We start from the raw sequence: 19,306 nt of genomic DNA, 5'->3' as shown, positions 1-19,306 counted from the left end.
CAAAAGTGATAAAATTGCTGAGAAAGCCTGCTGAACTTTTCTAAATGTCAATATATCAGATTTTTAACAATTACTTCCTAGGCTGCTTGCACACACATACGAAAATGACTTACAACTAAGCCAAAGGAAACACCAGGCAAATTCTGTTGACGCGACAGAGGTACTCTCAGCGGGTCAGAAATGTGTTACTATGTTGATACCGTTGACCTGGGATGCATGCAGTGAAAGGAACTAGTTTTTGTACATCTGAATACTGAGAGACACTGACATGTATGTAGGAATCTAAGTTTTAGATAACTGTGAAGCTGTGGTAGGAGGCTATACTACCTTAGTCTAAAACTGCAGCAGATAACCAGGTACTGCAACTCTGGCACTGATATGTGTCTTGACATCCTCGATTGATGTAGATCATGATTGATGTACGTAAATTTGTGTGGGCAGGCTTTTGGTGGAATAACATTGCCAGTGGTCGAGTGGAAGTCAATGTTGTTTTATTATTATTAGCAGCCCTGGTTTTCTTTAGCAGTACTAGATTGTTGGGATTGATTTTGTTTACGTTTATGAGTTTTACTGCAATTAGAAAATTCATTTTCATGTTTCCCCACAGAAAGTACTCAATTCTAAGAACAGAGTAAATACAAAGTAAAACCAAGTAAATACTTCTTAGTCATATTATTTTTAATAAATAAATGAATTAATTAAACAATTTAAAAATACATGGACATTTTGATGAAAACACCATTTCTTTGTGCCTGGGAGTGTCATGGCCACCAACAACACGTATGTAAACTCATCCACTACACAAAGTAACGAAAATTACTCTGTGTTGACATATAGCAGGAAAATGTGAAAAAAAAAAAAAATTAAACATGAAACAAAATAGAACATGTATGTAGCTCATACATACATACATTTACATTGCACATTATGAAAGATAAGACAAAGACGTTTACAGCATGAGATGCCACAGAGGTTACAGTCCTCAAAGTCTTACTTTTAGTGCAGAGCAGTGTTGAGCAGGCACATATGTTTGACATTCAATGGTAACTAGTGCAGGATTTTTCTTTAAATGTAACACCAGTAAATCAATTCTGATGTACATTTTCTGTTCTTGTGAACTGCTATCTAAATATTTCATTATCTCCATTTCTTACTTTTTACTTTTCTGTATTATACCAGAGTTTACATTCATTTGACAAAAATGGAGAGCCTGAAAAAAGGAATGAATAAAGACGGTTATAGTTTTTGTAAAAGGAATATTTGTATTCTATGTATTTGTTTTTAGCTAACACTAAAACTGTTGTCACAGCTAAATTCACAGCAGTACAGTGATTAGATAAACTACAAGTACCATCTATTAAATACAGCAGATAGAAAGGTTTGCACTTCAGTAAGAATCCAAATTTGTCATTTGCAATAACCTAAAAGTCAGAAATAGTAATGCGAGATGGTCAAATATAGGGAAAATGGAGGCCATGTTAAATTACACAAAAAGTTTTCAAAAAAAAAATCAAATATTTAACTCATACATGAATAAGGAAACAAAATATGAAGTTAAACCCTCAGATTTGGTCCCTGTGATTGTTACCAGGAATGTAGAAAAACTGATGAAGATCAAAGAAAGAGCAACTCCACTGACTTTCAGTGGAAAACAAAATAATTCGTACAGACGGCGGAGAGGGAAAGTATCTGTTTTTCTTCATAATGCATCAGTACTTGTGCTTCTCCACTGAACTGTCAAGCAGGTGTGCTTCCTATCAGTGATTCTGTCAAGCCTTTAAGACTGTTGATTTGAGTGGAGCAGTTCAGTGAGGTTGCAATTTGACAGAAATGAGCTGAAATGATTACAGTACGTGTTATAAAATAAGACCTTATACAGTATCAGGTATCAGTATCTATATGTAATACACTGGTGAAGAGCATGGATGGTCCAGGTCCATGCTCTTGACATGAAATATAATGGATGATACCAAAGCAGAAGACCTTTATAACAATCTGAAGAAGGCATTTTTAAAGAAGCCAAAATGTAGCTGATGATGATTTTCTTTCCTCCCATAAAGCCGTGAACTGCGTCTGTTAAATCAAGAAGAAGAAGAAGAAGAGAGATTTGGTCCAACAGGCCACGTCTCATATCATTGTGTGCGTTAACGTGAGAACTTTCTGAACGGTAAAATAAGACTTAACTTCTGCTTCCCGTGATGCCGCTGCCGGCTTTGTAAGAGTTACATGGGAACCTTTTGGCCCTGAAGCCGGCCTGGTCATGTGACTATTTTGCGTTCGCCCCGGGGAACCCATTTGTGTGTGGTGACTCTCCACAGCACTGGTGCCAGTAGCAAACTGAGGGTGGTGACACTGAGAACCAGCAGGTAAACCTGAGCAGATAGAGAGACATAAAACATGTAGTCTCAGAAAATCTAATTATTAGTTATTATTTTCTAAGTTTATTTGCTAGTGTATATGTACCATTCCTACTTCAAATGAGCACAATCACTGACACCTACACTGTATCAATATTATATATGTGGACTATATTTTGTATATTTTTTCTTTGACAATGTGGGGTCATAATACTTAATTAAATCTTACGTTTTAGAGAAAATAATTATGACTTTTTGCCTTCAGACTTTATTCCACGTTGACCCCACAAGGAAGTATATGGACGGAGTTACACATAAAAAAAGACAAAGAGAGGGAAAGAATAGTTTAAAGGGTCAATTCACCCAAATTACAAGTGGTATCCAGCAACGCAGATAGCTGTGGTATTATTAGGCCAGATTTTAAAATACGCGTTTCTGAGATTTCTGTGTCCTCTCCAATATGAAAGAGATGCTGCTGACAGCAATGAAAAATTCAACAGCAACGCTTTTTTTGGAAACACAGATTTTTGGGGCGGATATCTCAAAACCTGGACACATAAACCAAAACTATCTGCAGGCTGGGCACCTCTAACCAACTAACCTTGGTTCTCTAGTGATCATCTCACTTTTGATATATGAATATGTATATGAAGCTATGGACAGCTTAGGACCAGCCTTCATTCTAGACTCACACAAAGAAAATGACTACACTACAGTTGAAGAAATTCAGCAGAAAGCTATTCAACAGCCTAACATATAACTACAGTTTAATAGTAGTTAAAATAATCTTTATTTTAGAATCAAAACAATTAATCGATTATTGACAGAAAATTTATTGGCAACTATTTTGATCAAATAATCGTTAAGGTTCAAGTAAACATGATTCATTTTCTCTAGTTTGAGCTTCTCAAATTTGATGATTTGCCGCTTTTCTGTGTTTTATATAATTTTAAACAGAATATTTTGGGGTTTTGGACCGTTAGTCAGACAACACATGGCATTTGAAAATGTTATCTTGTGCTCTCAGAACTTGGCATTTTATAGACAAAACAATTAATCGAAGAAATAACCAACAGATTAATCAATAACAAAAATAAGTTAGTCGCTGCCCTACTTTATCTACAGAGCACTTTTCAATACGCAGGTGTGGCAAAGTGCTTCACACAAGGCAGCAAATTAAAAATCAATGATAAATGAGAAAGACATTAACTGGACCAGAATAAAATAAATTAAAATAAAAACAAATGCCTGTAGTAAATATAAATATGGACTGTGGCACCTGAGCCCCTTTTCTGTCTAACGAGCAAACTGTCAAAACTTCAGCCATCACTGACCTCTCTGGAGATGATGCCAGCACGACGAGCACGGCTGCTCAAGACGAAGGAGAATTCGCTGACCTGAGCCAGACCAGCTGAGACAATCCACCGTATGTGTCGAGAGCCTGGAGGCAAGATCACCGACAACACCAGTACGGCCATCACGAACTGGGAGAAAAATGAGGAGCAAAGTGGTGAGCGGGGGGACTGAGTGTGTGGCAAAGGTGAACTGGAGAAGGAAAAGTGCAAAAGAGAGGAAAGCGCTGTACCTTCATAATGACGAGCGAGAGTGTTAGCACCAACAGAATGGTGAGTTCATACAGCACGAATGTCGGGAACACGTGGAGACCTGCAGCGTCACACAAGCACACAAGATCAGTAAAGTCTCACTGTGAACGGTACAGAAGTGTAACATGATAATAAAGCTGAGATCTGGGATAAATTGTCAGGTTGGATCTGACCGATGGAGGCGAAGAAGATGATGGCGAGAAAATCTCTGATCGGCTCGATGCATCCCATGACCTCTGTCGTAACCATGTGACCCTGTGTGGACAGCAAAGCTCCAGCCAGGAAACAGCCCAGCTCCATAGAAACATCCAAAATCTCTGTCACCTACAGTGTCAATCAGCAGGAGAAAAATCAGCTTCTTTGCAGCAGGTTAAATAATACTGCGTTGGAAGAGAAATATCAGACCATTGTAGAGAAATGCAGGAAAACTAAAGAAAGAAGGGGCTGAACAAAAAAAGACAGGACAGCAAAGCAAAGTGCATACCGTCAGCATGAAAAAGACAAAAGCTGCCATCCCCAGCACCAGGATCTCCTTGTTGCCTTTGCTCTCAGCATGCAGTTTCTTGTAATAGGGTCCAATCAGGAATGATTTGAGTAACAAACACAGCAGCAGCACAGCAGCCAGAGAGACCAGGACCTGGGCCAGGAGGTACAACACGCGGAGACTTCCAAACAGGAAGCTGTGTTTCACAGAACAGAACAACAGATTTAAATAAGCTGTGTGTGTGTGTGTGTGTGTGTGTGTGTGTGTGTGTGTATATGGTTGGGAGAGGACACATGCAAGAACAAAAAGACTAACTGACCTGTCCAAGTCTCCACTCTGTGCCTGGATCAGAGTTGGCATTATGGCGACGAAGAGACCAAGTTGAACGTCTTGCATCACTAACATCCCGAGGAGAACACTGCTGTAGTCCAGATCACCTGTCACACACACACACACACACACACACACACACACACACACACACACACACACAATTGCTCTGAATAGAGTATTTCTAAAGTATGAAGTTATAGTGTGTCACAACATTTGGTTTTATGGATGCCACCTGCTCTACTGTACTTTTAATTCAAGGACTGAAACTACATGCTTTTTTCACAGTGCTTATCTATTCTTCAAATCCTTCTGTATTTCGGCTCATTACATAATCACAGATGCCACAGAGCAAAATACATTGAAAGTAACAAGATAAGTTAACAAAGCTGTGTTCAATAGCCCCATGTCAGAATAAAGCGTCTTTGACATGTATTATAAACCTGCAGTGCGGAACTTTTGTCTCCCCCTTCTGGCAGTGAGAGTAATTACAGAAACACTGTCGACACGTGCTTATTATGTATGCCTAGTGAGCTCGCCCCAGGCTCGTCTTCAGAAATAGTTAAAAAAAATACAGAGAAATTTCCACAGTTCCAAGACAATAATCTATTATTTAAGTAGAGTAAATGTAATAGCTTCTAGAGTTTCTTTTTTATCTGGAACATCAGAAACTTTTCTTGGATGCTTCTAAGGTTTTTTACGCCATAGGCTCTGCCATACTCCTAGTTGCTGTAGCCTACTCTGTCGCTAATACTAAGATTTAAAAAATACTGAAAAATACAGAGAGATTTACCTGGCGGTGATAGGCTTACTCAGCATGTGAACTCGTTTGGCAAGGGCTTGAATCTGCACTCCAACTTAAGTCTGAATACAAGTGAAATATTCAAGGCAGTTTTCTCAATGTTGCCATACTGTAAAACTGAATGAGAACATACATACATGCCACTGTATCACCAACACAGTGTTCTGAAAACCACTTGCTTCAGTTTGTTTCACCTTTACCTGCTTTGGTCACAACCTTGTTTTAGCTGACATTATGATGCATATCTATGTTCATTTCTGTGCACGATCACACCTACGTACCTTCTTTGTCCCCTCTGCTCCCCCCTGCCAGGAAGCGGGACACTAGTGGAGTGCTGGACAGGGAGAGACAAGTGGAGATGAAGACAGTCTGGGTGGGTCGAATACGCAGGACTTGTCCCCACAACAAACCGGCCCCCACCATCAGCAGACTCAGGTAGCACGACCCCTGAACCGATGTCTTCCATACCTACACACACACACACACACACACACACACACAGTTATCAACCCACTTAATGGAAGTAACTAACTAAAAGCAGCTATATATAAACTATGAAAAATATAACAGAAGAAAAAGGTCATTAACTAAAAAATTCATGGACATAAAAGACATTTTCATAAGAGGTAATTTTTCAGTTCTAAGAACTTTTGTAACAAAATGCTTCACTGTAACTCAGAATAAATTTTAGGTATGTGCCACTAATCTAAGTCAAGTCTGAGGTCATTTCAATTTGTATACCCATAAAAAACATGACATTAGTGCGAGTTGCTTATTTGTTATGTATAGTCTTGAAAAGTCTTGTTATGAAAATTATTGTACAGTTTTAATCCTAAATTCAAACCCCTCTTTATTTACCTTTCGAACGCGCTCCGGTGAGAACTCCAAACCCACCACAAAGAGAGTGAAGAACACACCCAACTCCCCCAGAGTCTCCACCTGCACCATAGACTACAAGACACCGAGACACAGAGACAGGCGCTGACATGAACAACTAACACAAAAAGTAAATTAAGACTATTGTTCTTTAAGACTGATCTGACATGCTGACACTGCAAACACAAAAACACAAACACACCTTGATGCTGTTGAGGCCAGAAGGGCCGAGTAGGACCCCGCAGATGATATATCCAAACATGGGGGGAAGACCAACCAGAGAGCAAATCCATCCGCAAGGCAGGGACAACATCACCACTGACACCAAGTCCTGCACATACATGTTGCAAAAAACTTGGGGTTAATATTTTAATAATTCATGTTCTCTAAGCTTTATTAAGGATTCAAAACAAATGAATACAGAGTTTCCACTTCTTATGTAGCATGGATAAAACAGGATTATATCTGAGCAGGAGGAATAACCTGACCTTGATGAAGTGATGGTCCGCTCTTGGCATTGTGGAGTCTCGTGGTTTGGTCAGGACATACTGGTTGTTCTGCGAGTCAATGAGCATGCTCAGTCCCAGGTCATCCTCCACTTCCTTCTGCCGGGACTTGTTCTTCCTCTTCCCTCCATTCTCCTCGTCATCCTCCACTCTCAACACTGCCTCTACATTTACTCCTTTCATCTACACAGCAGTGAGTATAGAGAGAGACACAATTTACTAGCTACCCTACGTTGTTCAAACACGACTTACATTTTTGAGTTGGTATCATGACTATTCAATCTCCAAGGGTCTGAAACATATTAAGTAACCTAAGTCTGTGAATGCTGTTGTTCGCCGACCTGTTTGTTGTTGTCAAAGGCGTGCTCCTCGATTTCCTCTTCTAGCCGGTCTGCTGCCTTCCTGACGTCCTCCAGGATCTCGTCCAGCATGGACAGAGTCTTATTCTGGGCTAAAGCGCTCTTAACAGCTTCCTGCTGGTGCTTCTCAGCAGCCACCAGCTCCACATACTCCTGTTCTTCCTGAAGGGTGAGAACAAAGCCCAACAGACAGGTGTGTATTAGCAAGTAGGTTACATAGACAAGTTAACAAGAGATGCATGTGGCAGTGTATACTCATTTGACACAACCAGGAAACTCACACTAAATACACTCATAGGACATATAGCATACAATTATACATGATATTACTCTGCCTTTGACGTAGGGGTGGGCGAAATGGTTGAAATCAATATAATATTTGCCTGATGTTGTCAGACATCACAATATGACAAATGGGTCCAAAAATCACATCAAATCTATATTGAATGACTTATTTTGATTGTCTTTTTATCAGTTTCCTTGAAATCATTCATTTGGACAACAACATTTTGCAGAATGACACAATGATACGATCATTTCTAGAGATGAAACAATTATTCAATTAGTTGATTGACAGATCATAAATCAACACTTTTGATAATCAGTTATTCCAGTTGTTTAGTCAAGCATAAAATGGTAAATATTTTCTTCTCTTGTGTGTTTTATATTGTTTTAAACTGAATATCTTGAGTTTTAGAATGTTGCCACTTTTGGCTTCCAGAACTTTTGATGGGCATTTTTACAGTTTTTTGACATTTTAAAGACTAAAAAAAATAAATAAATGAATTAATCATGAAAAACTGTTAGATGCAGCCCTATTCACATCATCACATAATCTTTTCATTTCATTATGCATTCCTTGCCTTTGTCGAGATTTGTTTCTATGTACAACATGAAAACATTTGTTGACATATTACTCTTCATATCGGAAACACCAGTCATAGTTCACGTAGACTGACTGAAGAGTGTGTATCAGTCCCTCTCTCCTGCACTCTGACATAGTCTCCATGAAACACTGCTGATGCCCTCACCTTTATGGCTGCCTCCCTGAGGGCCTCCAGCCTCTGTCTGCTGCTCTCCTTCATGTTGACCACATCCCTGTAGTCTCCCTGCAGCGCCCTCTGCAGGCTGTGCACAGCCTGGAACACCAGGTGCTCGCTCTCATTCAGCTCCTTCTGGAAAACCTCCAGAGTGTGAACCTGAATGCAGACAGGGAGACACCAGTCAGGCATTAAGCTGTAAAATATCCGACCTCTTTTACTGAAGCCGCTGTATATGGTCTTTACTTTGACACACTTGGCAAGAGCAGTTCACATGTCTTCCTCAGAGATCAGACATGATAAATAGGACAAAATAGATCCAGATAACATTGGTTAAAATGGGGAGACGGGTCATTACTCTATAATCCACTTTATTTGGCTTGACACATTTTATAATGATTTAACAAGAAGCCATTTAACCTGCCTTGTGTCTGGCCATTATGTAATCTAGAGCTGAAACAATTAGGTGATTAATCGATGATCAGAAAATGAACAAGCAACAGTGTTGATAATCCATTAATCATTTACGTCACTAACTAAGCAAAAATGCCAAATATTCTCTTGTTCCAGCTTCTCCAATGAGAGAATTTGCTGCTTTTTTCTGTTTTGTATCATTGTAAATTTAATATCTCCAGACAAAACAAGCAATTTAAAGATGTCAAAAGAGGGGCTCTGGGAAATTGTAACAGGCATTTTTCACTATTTTCTGACATTTTTTAGACCACAGGTATAATTGATAAATCTAAAAAATAACTGACTAATACATGCATAATGAAAATAATTGTTAGGTGCAGCTCAAATCTAACCAGGTCAGCTGCTCTGTATATGTGAAAACTGAACTGAAATATGAGCATGCATTATTGTTGAGCTATTGTGCCAACAGGGATGTGTCAACACACAGACAGACAAAAGACACCACCCTGAAGAGTTGTAGACATTATGTCTCACACACTGTATTGTACCAGGGTGATCAGCTATAAAAAACATAGCTAAACAGTCACTAACAAATCAACGCATTACAATCCAAATAGAGGGTCTTTGCTTCATCTGGTATTTATTCTCAGTCTGGTACCTGGAAGTGCCTCTCGGGTTCTGAAAGGGCCCGGTCTCGTCCAACAGCATCAGCAGCGGCTGCCAGCTTCTTGACGACCACATTCTTCTGACGCAGGAGACCCACTAGCCGCTTGCAGTTGCTGGCCACCCAGCTGTGGCCGTGTGTGGCCCCCTTGCTCCGATAAAGCTTGATGGCGTGCTGGGCCACCTGGTCCTTCTGCAGCACAGCGAGTGCCCCCGCCGTGCCAAAGCACAGCAGCCAGCATACAACCTGCATCCAAACCTCTACTTCTGCCTTCACCCGAGGGTAGAGATTGATAAAGAGAAAGAGACCTAGGAATGGAAAAAGAAAGACCAAAATAGATGACAGCAGGAAAGGCATGGTCGTTACAAAGACAGAAAAAAACAATAAGGAGGAGACTACTACGATATATATGAACTCAAAAAGTGTAGTGTCGACATCAGTAGAGTTTAAAAGGCTAAGTCTGGTGATATTTTATGTTTTTATTGTCAACAAATCCCATGAAAAAAAACAAACCAACAATGAATTGATCCTACTTACAAGTATTGTCTGTGTATCCAAAGCCTGATATATCTTATTTTTTTGTGCCATAGACCTCCACCATTGACCAAAAACTATTAAACACACATTAGTGAGCCACGCTGCTGCACAGGGTGAGTTGATACACTGTCCTAATGCCATAAAAGTTCATTAGCTCACCACAGCTGAAGATAGTCCCTAACAAATACACAATTTGTGACTTGTTTTTAAAGGTCTACGTCTTAAGTAGGAACAAATGGGCTTGGTGCTGAGAGCCACAGACAGGCTGGGGAAGTGGGAAAGTACTGAGAGATGGACTAACACATTGCTTGTTTTGGTCTTTTCATGGGATTTGTTAATAACAAAAAACATAGAAATACAGGAATTCCCAGTCCCTTTAAAGTACATAAAGTGGTAGTATTTGTCCTAAAGATTGATATAGATAATCTCTTTTTATGTGGGCTACTCTGTGCTTTTGTGCACTCTCTTCTTCTTACTAAAGTCATCTCAAGAGATGGTTTAATCTTTAGGTCACAGCTGAAAAGCTTAAGCAACAGCGGTGTATACACACCTGTGGCCTGTCCTACTGGCTGCTTTGAGTAGCTAATAGCACCTTGTATCTCTTGTGCTGTGTTAAGTGCATTTCACTTGACTGAGCACATCACATGTATAAATTCCAGTACTGCTTGCTATTCTGCATACACCTAATGTGATGTTGCATTTCAGTATATGCTTGGAATACAAAAGTCTGTGCCAATTTAAGAAACTGCTCTACTGTCAACAGCCTGCCCTCTGATATCCTGGCATCATGTGCTTCCTTACACATTCATCTTTTACTACACCAGCATAATGACTGAATGCATTCAACTCACAACCAAGCTGGACCGCACCTTTGTGAGCATGAGTCTAGCAAGCAGAGGGATGTTTACTTTCCAACCTCCTCCTCTGTCCTGCTTCCTAAAACTGGACTGCAGCCAATCTGGTACTGTTGCTAGAAATCAATAGCACAATAGCATTAATATAGTGCTGGGTGGATTAATCTATAACAATGTGCCATATTTCATAAGATGATCACAAAAATTGGTTTGTAAGTATAAACTTAATCTGAAAAGTAACGAGTAACTATAGCTGTTAAGGAAATGTAGTGGTGTATAAGTATAATAATATAAGTATAATATAAAGTGGCATGAAATGTAAACAAGGAAACATTCAAGGAAAGTACAAGTAACTCAAAACTGTAATTAAGTATATTACTTGGGTAAATTTACTTTCCACCACTGAAATGCATACAAGTTTTGACTGGTTGTCATTTTTAGTAACCTCAAACCTGGAGGTTATTCTATACTCATGGATGCATGTACATATTTAAATTATAAATACAAACAGCTGAATACCAAACATGTAAAGGCACTGTGAATAGGAAAAGACTTATGCCATCCCTACAATGAAAAATCTGAGAAATCATGACAGCCACAAGTAACATCATACAAAGCTGAACACACACCCCAGACATGAATAATGTTTCAGACACACCAGGAAACACCATGGGCGGTGAAATTATGGATTTGTTCAACGTCCCAAACACAGCTTACTCAAATCTTTTCACTGAGCACATCAATGAAAACAGATAAATGAAGAACTAACCTACCTGCGAAATATGTGCACTGCCCTGGCTCTCAACTCCACTCCACGACTGACGGAGAAGCTGAAGAAGAAGGGAACAATCATGCTGTTGTACCGCACCACCACCACCCATCCCCCCCACCCCCTGCCACATAGCTGAAGCCAGCGTCGATGCAGGCGCTCACCAATTTACTTGGCGACCAACTTCATGTTTACCTCGACCTCCACCCGTTGGTAACATTAGTCTTGCTAGCAAGGGGATGCTAACGTTACTTCGTTCAGGTAGGTAGGGCTGCTATTGAGGAACTCCCTGTTGAAGTTGGACCAGTTTTAGCGTGTATAAAGTTCAACCTGTTTTCTATTCTGGAGCTGTAAGTAAAGCTAAGTTAGCCCTCAAATTCCTCAGAGCTGTCAGACCAGCTCCAGCCAGCTGAGTCCACACTAAGGTAACAGTTAAAGCTAACACAACTTTGCTAACATTAGCTAAATAGCTGTCGTGTACGTTAATACCAGCAACTTTTCTGGAAACAGCACATCAAGACATATCACAACACAACGTTAACATAAACTGCAGCTAAAATTGAACAACTACTGCATTGTTTTCTCCATGTAACTTTGATCCATTTTTAGATTAACGTTACTTCCGAAACATCTTGATCAGCTTTGATATGGGAGTTGTAGTTTTCAGATGTTATGTTTTCTAGCTCGACCGTGTCAAGTGTGACAGCTGTTGCTTGGTTGAATCTACTTTGACTTGATCTTAACGGTTGTTTAACATTATACAGTTTCGTTTAAAAAAACAACAACAAGTTCAAAGCTAAGTTTCCTCGACTGGCTTATGCTCAGAACCTGTTTTTTTTTTACAGACAGTTTGATACAAAGTTATAATGTGACCTTTTCCTTTAAATGTATTTCAGCAGAAGCGCTTTGAGAACAAATACATACTTTGCCGAAACAGTTGTCTATTATTGCAGAAAGCTATTAAGCTGAAGGTATTAGAAACACAGGGCCTGTGGGATTACAGTGCTATAGAACTACATTTCCCATGAACCCAGTGCCCCTACAGTAGCGCAGTTCTTGTCGCGCATGCGCACCAGGGGTAATTGGATATCAAGTGGGCCAAAACAGCGTGTGATAAAATGGTAGGTAAGATTAAAAATGAGAAACCGGGGCTATTCTTTAGCTCCGTTAAACAAGTCCAAAACCCGATAACGGCTATCATTGACGTTAAGGGGACACTCCGACACGGGGGATCGGGGTGTCCTCAGCCAAGTGTCGCATTGTCAGGGTGATGTGTGTCGGGAATATGAGTGAAATGGAAGGTCAGTTGTTGGTATTTTGAGATCGGACACCCGCACTTGCGGCACGTACCTTTCCCTTTTTGGTAACTCGCCTATGTTGCTGCCCCGGGTCAGGAGAGAGTCTGCAGGATCAAACGTCCCCTCCCTAGGAAACTGGGTCGCCAAACACTGGCCTGTCACGGTGAATGTACTGTTTGATCATCGGGTGGGTCAGATCTGCAGCTCTGCAAAGACTTGCAATCCTCCCGATGACCGTGTAGATTAAATTAACACGAGGAGGTATTTTAGTAAAATAACGGAACCTTATGGTGGTGCATTTGGAAGTGACTGTTTTCGTTTCCCTTAATGCACTTTTACTAAAATATAAATAGACTGTTGCACGCATGGTGCGAGTCCTACTTTTTTAATTGTATGCACATGTACCAGATTTTATAGTCATGGCACGTGTTATTTACGTATAATTCACATCCAACTATTTTTGTATACAGATTAAGTACAGGAACTAGTTTCTGGAGGTTTTAATGGAAATCAAATCCTTGCACTCTTATTCAAATGTTCAAAAAGTTTAGGCTCTGTGTTGTATGTGTAAACGCTGATGTGCAGCCTCAACTCCACATGCATGTCTCTGCATCCCATTTACCAAAGGCTGGATTACCAACTGGGCAAAGTGGGCACCTGTCCCAGGGCCCCAGACCCTCAGAGGTCCTGAAGGCCCCCAGGTTGTGTGTGTATCAATTAGTTTGTGATCATTTTGATAAATTGCTGATTTGTTTTGTAATATGCTCCACCAAAGCAGAATGAAAACCGAAATGATGAAGGCTTCTGGATTTTTACATCGCCTTGAAGCCCTGTGTTGAAAATTCAGCGTTAATCATTTTAATATTTTCTTACATGGTGCATATTCTTAACAGATTTGTGTTTTAAACTAATTATCAGAAACGGACACACACCAAACCTGGGACAGGTAGTATTCCAGAGTATCCGGGTAACAGGAATATGTAGGTGTGTGTGGGGGGGCGGGGTTGTTACTCCTGCACTGCATTTACCTGTGTGCCTGCTTGTCTTACAGCACAAGTTGAAGTCATCGCAGAAGGACAAGGTTCGGCAGTTCATGTCCTTCACACAGGCCGGGGAGAGGACAGCCGTGTACTGCCTGACGCAGAATGACTGGAAACTAGAAGTCGCCACAGACAACTACTTCCAGAATCCAGACCTCTACTACAAAGAATCCATGAAAACCTCAGTAGACCGCAAGAAGCTGGAACAGCTCTACAACAGATACAAAGGCAAGTGTTAGGGGAGTGACCTCTGCTTTTTTGATCAAGTTTCAGAATGTTAATATCAGCACAGTCTGCTTGTCTTGTCTTTGGCACCGTTTTGCTCACTCTTCTCAGCTTGTCTTTGCAGACCCCCAGGATGAGAATAAGATAGGCATTGATGGGATCCAGCAGTTCTGTGATGACCTGACCCTGGACCCAGCTAGCATGAGTATACTGGTGGTGGCATGGAAGTTCAGAGCGGCCACACAGTGCGAGTTCAGCAGGAAAGAGTTCCTGGATGGCATGGCTGAGCTGGGGTGAGCAACACTGATACTGGAATATTTGATCAGAGATGCTACTGCATTCTTCACACATTAAGAATATGTTTATTAAGTTGTGATTTTTAAATAGTAAGAAGTTGTAAAAGTTGTATGTAATACTGTGTTTCTGTTGAGTTCTACATGAATTTGAAAGTTGCCTCACATACAAAATGTACATGGTCAGAAACCTCAGACTTCACATTGTACCAGTCCATGTGTGCAGTTCATCACTACTCATAATAAAATTTGATCTGTTTGGGTTTTTTTTTCTTAACGTCTCCTCTAGCTGTGACAGCCCTGAAAAACTCAAGGCGATCCTTCCCAGACTAGAGCAGGAGCTGAAAGACACAGGGAAGTTCAAAGACTTCTACCAGTTTACCTTCAATTTTGCCAAGAACCCCGGCCAGAAAGGTTTAGGTAAAACATGTAGAATATAGTAATAATAGAAAATACCCTGATGTTTTCAAAGGTGCAGATTTTCAACTGGATTTATTTATTTATTTTTTTTAATTAGAAAAAAAATGTAATAAATTTAAATATTGAAAAATCTTACTCTACTTTGTGTCCTAGACCTAGAGATGGCTGTTGCTTACTGGAATCTAGTTCTCACAGGTCGCTTCAAGTTTTTGGATCTCTGGAATCGCTTCCTGCTGGTGAGAAAGGACGTTTTTGTTAGACCTGTTTTCACCCTGTTATTTATTTTCTGTGTGTCAGCAGTATATTACAAAAACATTTAAAAAGATTTCAGAGATTTTGTATTTTTTTTTTTTTTACTTTCTGCATATTTAGTCCATCTCATTTACTTACTGCATATGGAGAAGTAAAACTGTTAGAAACACCTTGCGGTAGAATATAGTCAAATACAACAACAAGACTACCATCGAGTACATTCAACACATCTTTGTCAACAACAACTAAGTTTCACAAAGGTAGCATTTATTTCCACACTGCTGAATTGATTTTCAATGCACAAGGATTTCTTATGTTGTCTAATATCACACCATAATGTTTAAGTCCCACCTTTTTCTGTTACTGTGCTGCATTCAGGAGCATCACAAGCGCTCAATTCCCAAGGACACATGGAACCTCCTTCTGGACTTTGGCAATATGATTGCAGACGACATGTCGAACTATGATGAAGAAGGTGAGATTATTAATGCCTTCAGGATAAAGGCTACCCATGGCACAGTCCATGCATATACATTTCAGTGGTTAATTCCATGATGAAAGAACTCAGTGATCACATACAGATGCATGCTGATAATTCAGTCAGTCACCGAAGTCAGTAACTCGGACTACAGCAAATGTCACGTCAGAGTGAGGTCTTACGACTTGTGGCAAGGTGATCTGCATGTACAGTATGTTAATGTCATGTGATGAACTGGTCCAGCATTTGACACTTTATCAAATTCACTTACAGTTGCATTTAATTGCATCACATATTTCTGAGTAAATTGTCAAGTATGTGTAGGCAAACACAGTAATTGATTTGCACTAAAATTCTTTACTCAAGCTGTCACAGTAGTAGTGAACAGTAGTTCTGTATGCACATGAACATTAAGGTTTTTCCTCATCTCCTCATACTTTCTGTGGGATGCTGGTGTTTTTTTGTTGCCTTGGGCCCAGTGGAGAGGTTGAACGCACCTTTTTCTTTTATGATACATTGTATGGCACACTCTGCAGAATAAAGGAGAGACACTGTCCAGTCTGGCTACATTTCAGGCCAGCAGGGGGCACCTGTGAATGTTTTGTCCCAACCACCACATCACTGAATCATTGCTTTGATGAATTAAGTCATTATAATAGATTACATTGAGATTTAACTAATAATGTGTGTTTTTTCTCTCTCCTCAGGGGCATGGCCTGTCCTCATAGATGACTTTGTGGAGTTTGCTCGGCCAATTGTGACTGGGATTAAGCGCAACATGACATAGTGTTTGTCCCAGGCTTCATGCAGTGGATGGAGTTTGTGTTTTCTCCCAATTTTCTTTTTTTGAATGAGGATTTTTATACAAATGAGCCAAAAAGAGACTACTTCTCAATAAGCCTGCAGCTCGTCGTTCAGATTGTTCTTCCAACTGCATAAGATGCCTTGGCTGGGGAGTGACCTGGAACACCATTTCAGAGAGGAAAGCAGGAGGGAATCAACAGGAGAGAGATAATTTGTTTGTTTGTTGTTGTCTGCTGGCAAGAACAGACTTTGTAATTGCAATATGTAAGTGAGGGGTGCCCTAAAACTCATCACTTGTGGGCAAATCACCAATGGGTGTGGCTTCGAACTGCTGCTGTGGACTTGGCTCACTAACTTGCACCCTTGGCACAATGAGGAGGGACAGTAACAGTGAACCTTCAGCACACGCAGAGGATTAAGTTATCGATGCAGTAGGATGTGGCCTCTTACATTGTCAATTGTGAATGGAACAGTATGTTAAAATCTGCATGTTTTTGTCAGCTAGTGTGAAGCAGTGCCATGGACGCTGAGAAGGAAAAAAAGTAATCTACATTATTTTCACTGAGATTGCAAATGTGTAGCTCTCTAACAATCATACTGAGAGCAGAGAGAAAGTGTGCTTGCTCATCATCGTGTGTGTGTGTGTGTGTGTGTGTGTGTTTTGGGGGGGGGGGGTTAAACATATTGCCTCTTTTACAATACAATGTTAAATATTTTCATTTGGTTTTATTCTAATTAGAAGTTTAAAAAATGATGATTCACCTTGACTGAGCGACAGTGAGAAAAGTTCAGATCCACATTTTGTACTCTGAGAATTGGACAGAGCAGCATTTTGAGCTCAGCACCAGCAGAATCTCTGTTGTTACAGTTGTAAAATACTGTACCCATAGGAATAAGAATAGATTCTGTTTTAGAAGAACAAAAATGTATATCTGAGAAAACAGGTAATGACATTTATAATCATGATTAATACATATGAAGCATTTATGATCCTAATTTTTAAAATGCTACTGCAATACATTTTTGGTTGACTTTAGTTTTGCAGTGTGAGAACTGCTGTACACAAAGAGAAACTGACTGGCACATTGACTGTTTTCTGTTATCCAGGTGATGATGACTTGTCAACCCTGCAAACTGCACTGATTTACACTTTTTCTGTTGTAGGTTTCCTTTAGCAGACAGCGCTGTATATAGCTACAGAGCTATACAGTTTACATGACAGTCACTTACATACTAGACTTCTTAAAAGTCTACATGCCAGCCAGGAGTATTTTAAGTTTTTAAGTTTTAGTTTGTTTACACTGTTTAATGTTTTAGTCTCTTGCTTTTCATGGATTAGCAATTGTAGGGCAATGGTGGCATGCTAAAAGTAAAGAAAAACATATCACTTTAAGAACACTGCTTGCGCTGCCATCTAGGGGTGGCTGTGCAGTAGAGCATTTCTCAATGTACTATAGTCCAACGCTACATCACAGCTGGATGTGGTCACAAGTATATGAGAACACCTGACCAAACCCAGCTGTGGTGATAGATATGGTCAGAGGACTTGAGGCTTTTAACCCACAGAGGTCAGTGCAACAATGCTTTTAGTGTTACTCTTTAAGTGTAATTATAAACACTAAACAACTCTGTATTTGCTAAATGCATCCCATTTCTCAGCTAAGGAGCGTGACAGAAGGTAGAGCTCAGGTACCAGGCGTCCTCTCCCAGTCACAGTGAGCAGCAGGCTTCCTGTACTTACGTCAGTATTTGCCATGCTTTCTGTCCTAAACAGCAACCAACTATGCTATCTTGTTCTGCCAATTGTTGTCACCATGATAAAACCTTTGCATTACATGTGTTGAAATAAGGATGGATTTTTTTTTCAGATTTCTCTGTCCTGTCAACATCTAACTACAAGGAAAATAATTGCCTTTTGTTTTCCTTAAGTTGACAAACTTCAGAGTCAGTCATAAACTATAGTGGTGTGCATGAAGTAGACTTTATGAAGTTGTCTTTAAGAAGTTGAGGCAGATCAAGACGGGTATTTATTATGATTTCAGTCCCAGATTGAATGCAGATGAGTGGCCAAGAAACCGGCTTCATCATGACTGTTAAACAGTCACCGTAGGAGCTGTTAAATGTGTCATATTGTTGATCTTCGTAACTAAGCAAGTTATATATGTGTTGGTGCAATGAAATATCCCGTATAAAGTGTTTTCTGACTGTGTTACAACAGCGAGATGGTGTGAAAGCTTTTCCCAGTTCTTTCTTTCTTAAGTCAACAACTATGACTTAAGAAAGAAAGAAAATGACATCTTTCAGTATTCAGTTTGATAATATGGTACATTTGGTACGTTTTTATTTGTCAATTGTGTGGTCAACTGTTTCTAGTCATGCAGATCATTCTTATCAAGTCAGTATTATTTTTGCCGGAAAGAATATTGGTATTTACAGAATATTATGTTTTGCCACAGAAGCATACCGTACCTTGTTTTCTTTAAGAAAGTTGTCAATAAAGCATGTTGTTTTTAACAGTCTTGTAAAAGATTTACTTCTGTCCAACAAGTGCAGCAGTTAGTTCTGACAACAAGTGTTTGTTTTGTTGTCAGAAACAAAGTGACTTGTCAGTTTAAAATACTGGTCAGCAGGATTGAAATCTGTCTCCCGATATTAATATTTTTCTGAAATCAATGTGTCACAACATGGCAAATGTTTGCAAAATTGCAGCTAAAATAAACAATTTGATCTGCAGTGCAAACTCTTCACTCATGTAAAACAAGAACTAACTTTTTTTTACTTAGAACTTCCTTTGAATAATTCATTTGGATTGGATAACATAATTTTGTAAAACTAAAATGATTATATGTTATACCACTAATAGTTCCAATTGATAATACTGAGTTCACCCATTTGTGTTA

General features: G+C 39.7%; 2 protein-coding genes across 11 annotated transcripts; one reads left to right on the top strand and one right to left on the bottom strand.

Annotated features, from left to right (window-relative positions):
* Positions 1 to 657: 657 nt before the first annotated feature.
* tmco3 (transmembrane and coiled-coil domains 3) lies at positions 658 to 13,010 on the bottom strand. Of its 6 annotated transcripts, none has more exons than XM_044194433.1 (16): positions 12,947 to 13,010; positions 11,601 to 11,657; positions 10,843 to 10,943; positions 9,431 to 9,744; positions 8,350 to 8,517; positions 7,301 to 7,480; positions 6,942 to 7,142; positions 6,656 to 6,784; positions 6,436 to 6,528; positions 5,859 to 6,045; positions 4,765 to 4,882; positions 4,446 to 4,641; positions 4,135 to 4,285; positions 3,943 to 4,022; positions 3,692 to 3,841; positions 658 to 2,372 (listed from the first exon to the last, which is right to left on the bottom strand). In XM_044194433.1, the coding sequence occupies exons 4-16, from the start codon at positions 9,686 to 9,688 to the stop codon at positions 2,259 to 2,261; spliced, it is 2,025 nt and encodes a 674-aa protein (XP_044050368.1). In that variant the 5' UTR covers positions 9,689 to 9,744; positions 10,843 to 10,943; positions 11,601 to 11,657; positions 12,947 to 13,010; the 3' UTR covers positions 658 to 2,258. The 6 variants fall into 6 exon arrangements, with proteins under 6 accessions (XP_044050368.1, XP_044050359.1, XP_044050339.1 ...); XM_044194424.1 differs by lacking the exon at positions 12,947 to 13,010 and adding an exon at positions 11,792 to 11,931; XM_044194404.1 differs by lacking the exon at positions 12,947 to 13,010 and adding an exon at positions 11,761 to 11,903.
* Positions 11,719 to 18,920, top strand: dcun1d2b (DCN1, defective in cullin neddylation 1, domain containing 2b). 5 transcript variants are annotated; one of them, XM_044194483.1, is made up of 7 exons: positions 11,719 to 11,857; positions 13,946 to 14,162; positions 14,284 to 14,452; positions 14,742 to 14,872; positions 15,026 to 15,108; positions 15,503 to 15,599; positions 16,310 to 18,920. In XM_044194483.1, the coding sequence occupies exons 2-7, from the start codon at positions 13,988 to 13,990 to the stop codon at positions 16,387 to 16,389; spliced, it is 735 nt and encodes a 244-aa protein (XP_044050418.1). In that variant the 5' UTR covers positions 11,719 to 11,857; positions 13,946 to 13,987; the 3' UTR covers positions 16,390 to 18,920. The 5 variants fall into 5 exon arrangements, with proteins under 5 accessions (XP_044050418.1, XP_044050426.1, XP_044050410.1 ...); XM_044194491.1 differs by lacking the exon at positions 11,719 to 11,857 and adding an exon at positions 11,883 to 12,021; XM_044194475.1 differs by lacking the exon at positions 11,719 to 11,857 and adding an exon at positions 12,567 to 12,717.
* The last annotated feature ends 386 nt before the right edge of the window (positions 18,921 to 19,306 follow it).

Source organism: Siniperca chuatsi, linkage group LG1 (genome assembly GCF_020085105.1).
Source record: "Siniperca chuatsi isolate FFG_IHB_CAS linkage group LG1, ASM2008510v1, whole genome shotgun sequence".
NCBI lineage: Eukaryota > Metazoa > Chordata > Actinopteri > Centrarchiformes > Sinipercidae > Siniperca > Siniperca chuatsi.
This window is presented reverse-complemented; position numbering and strand designations above follow the sequence as displayed.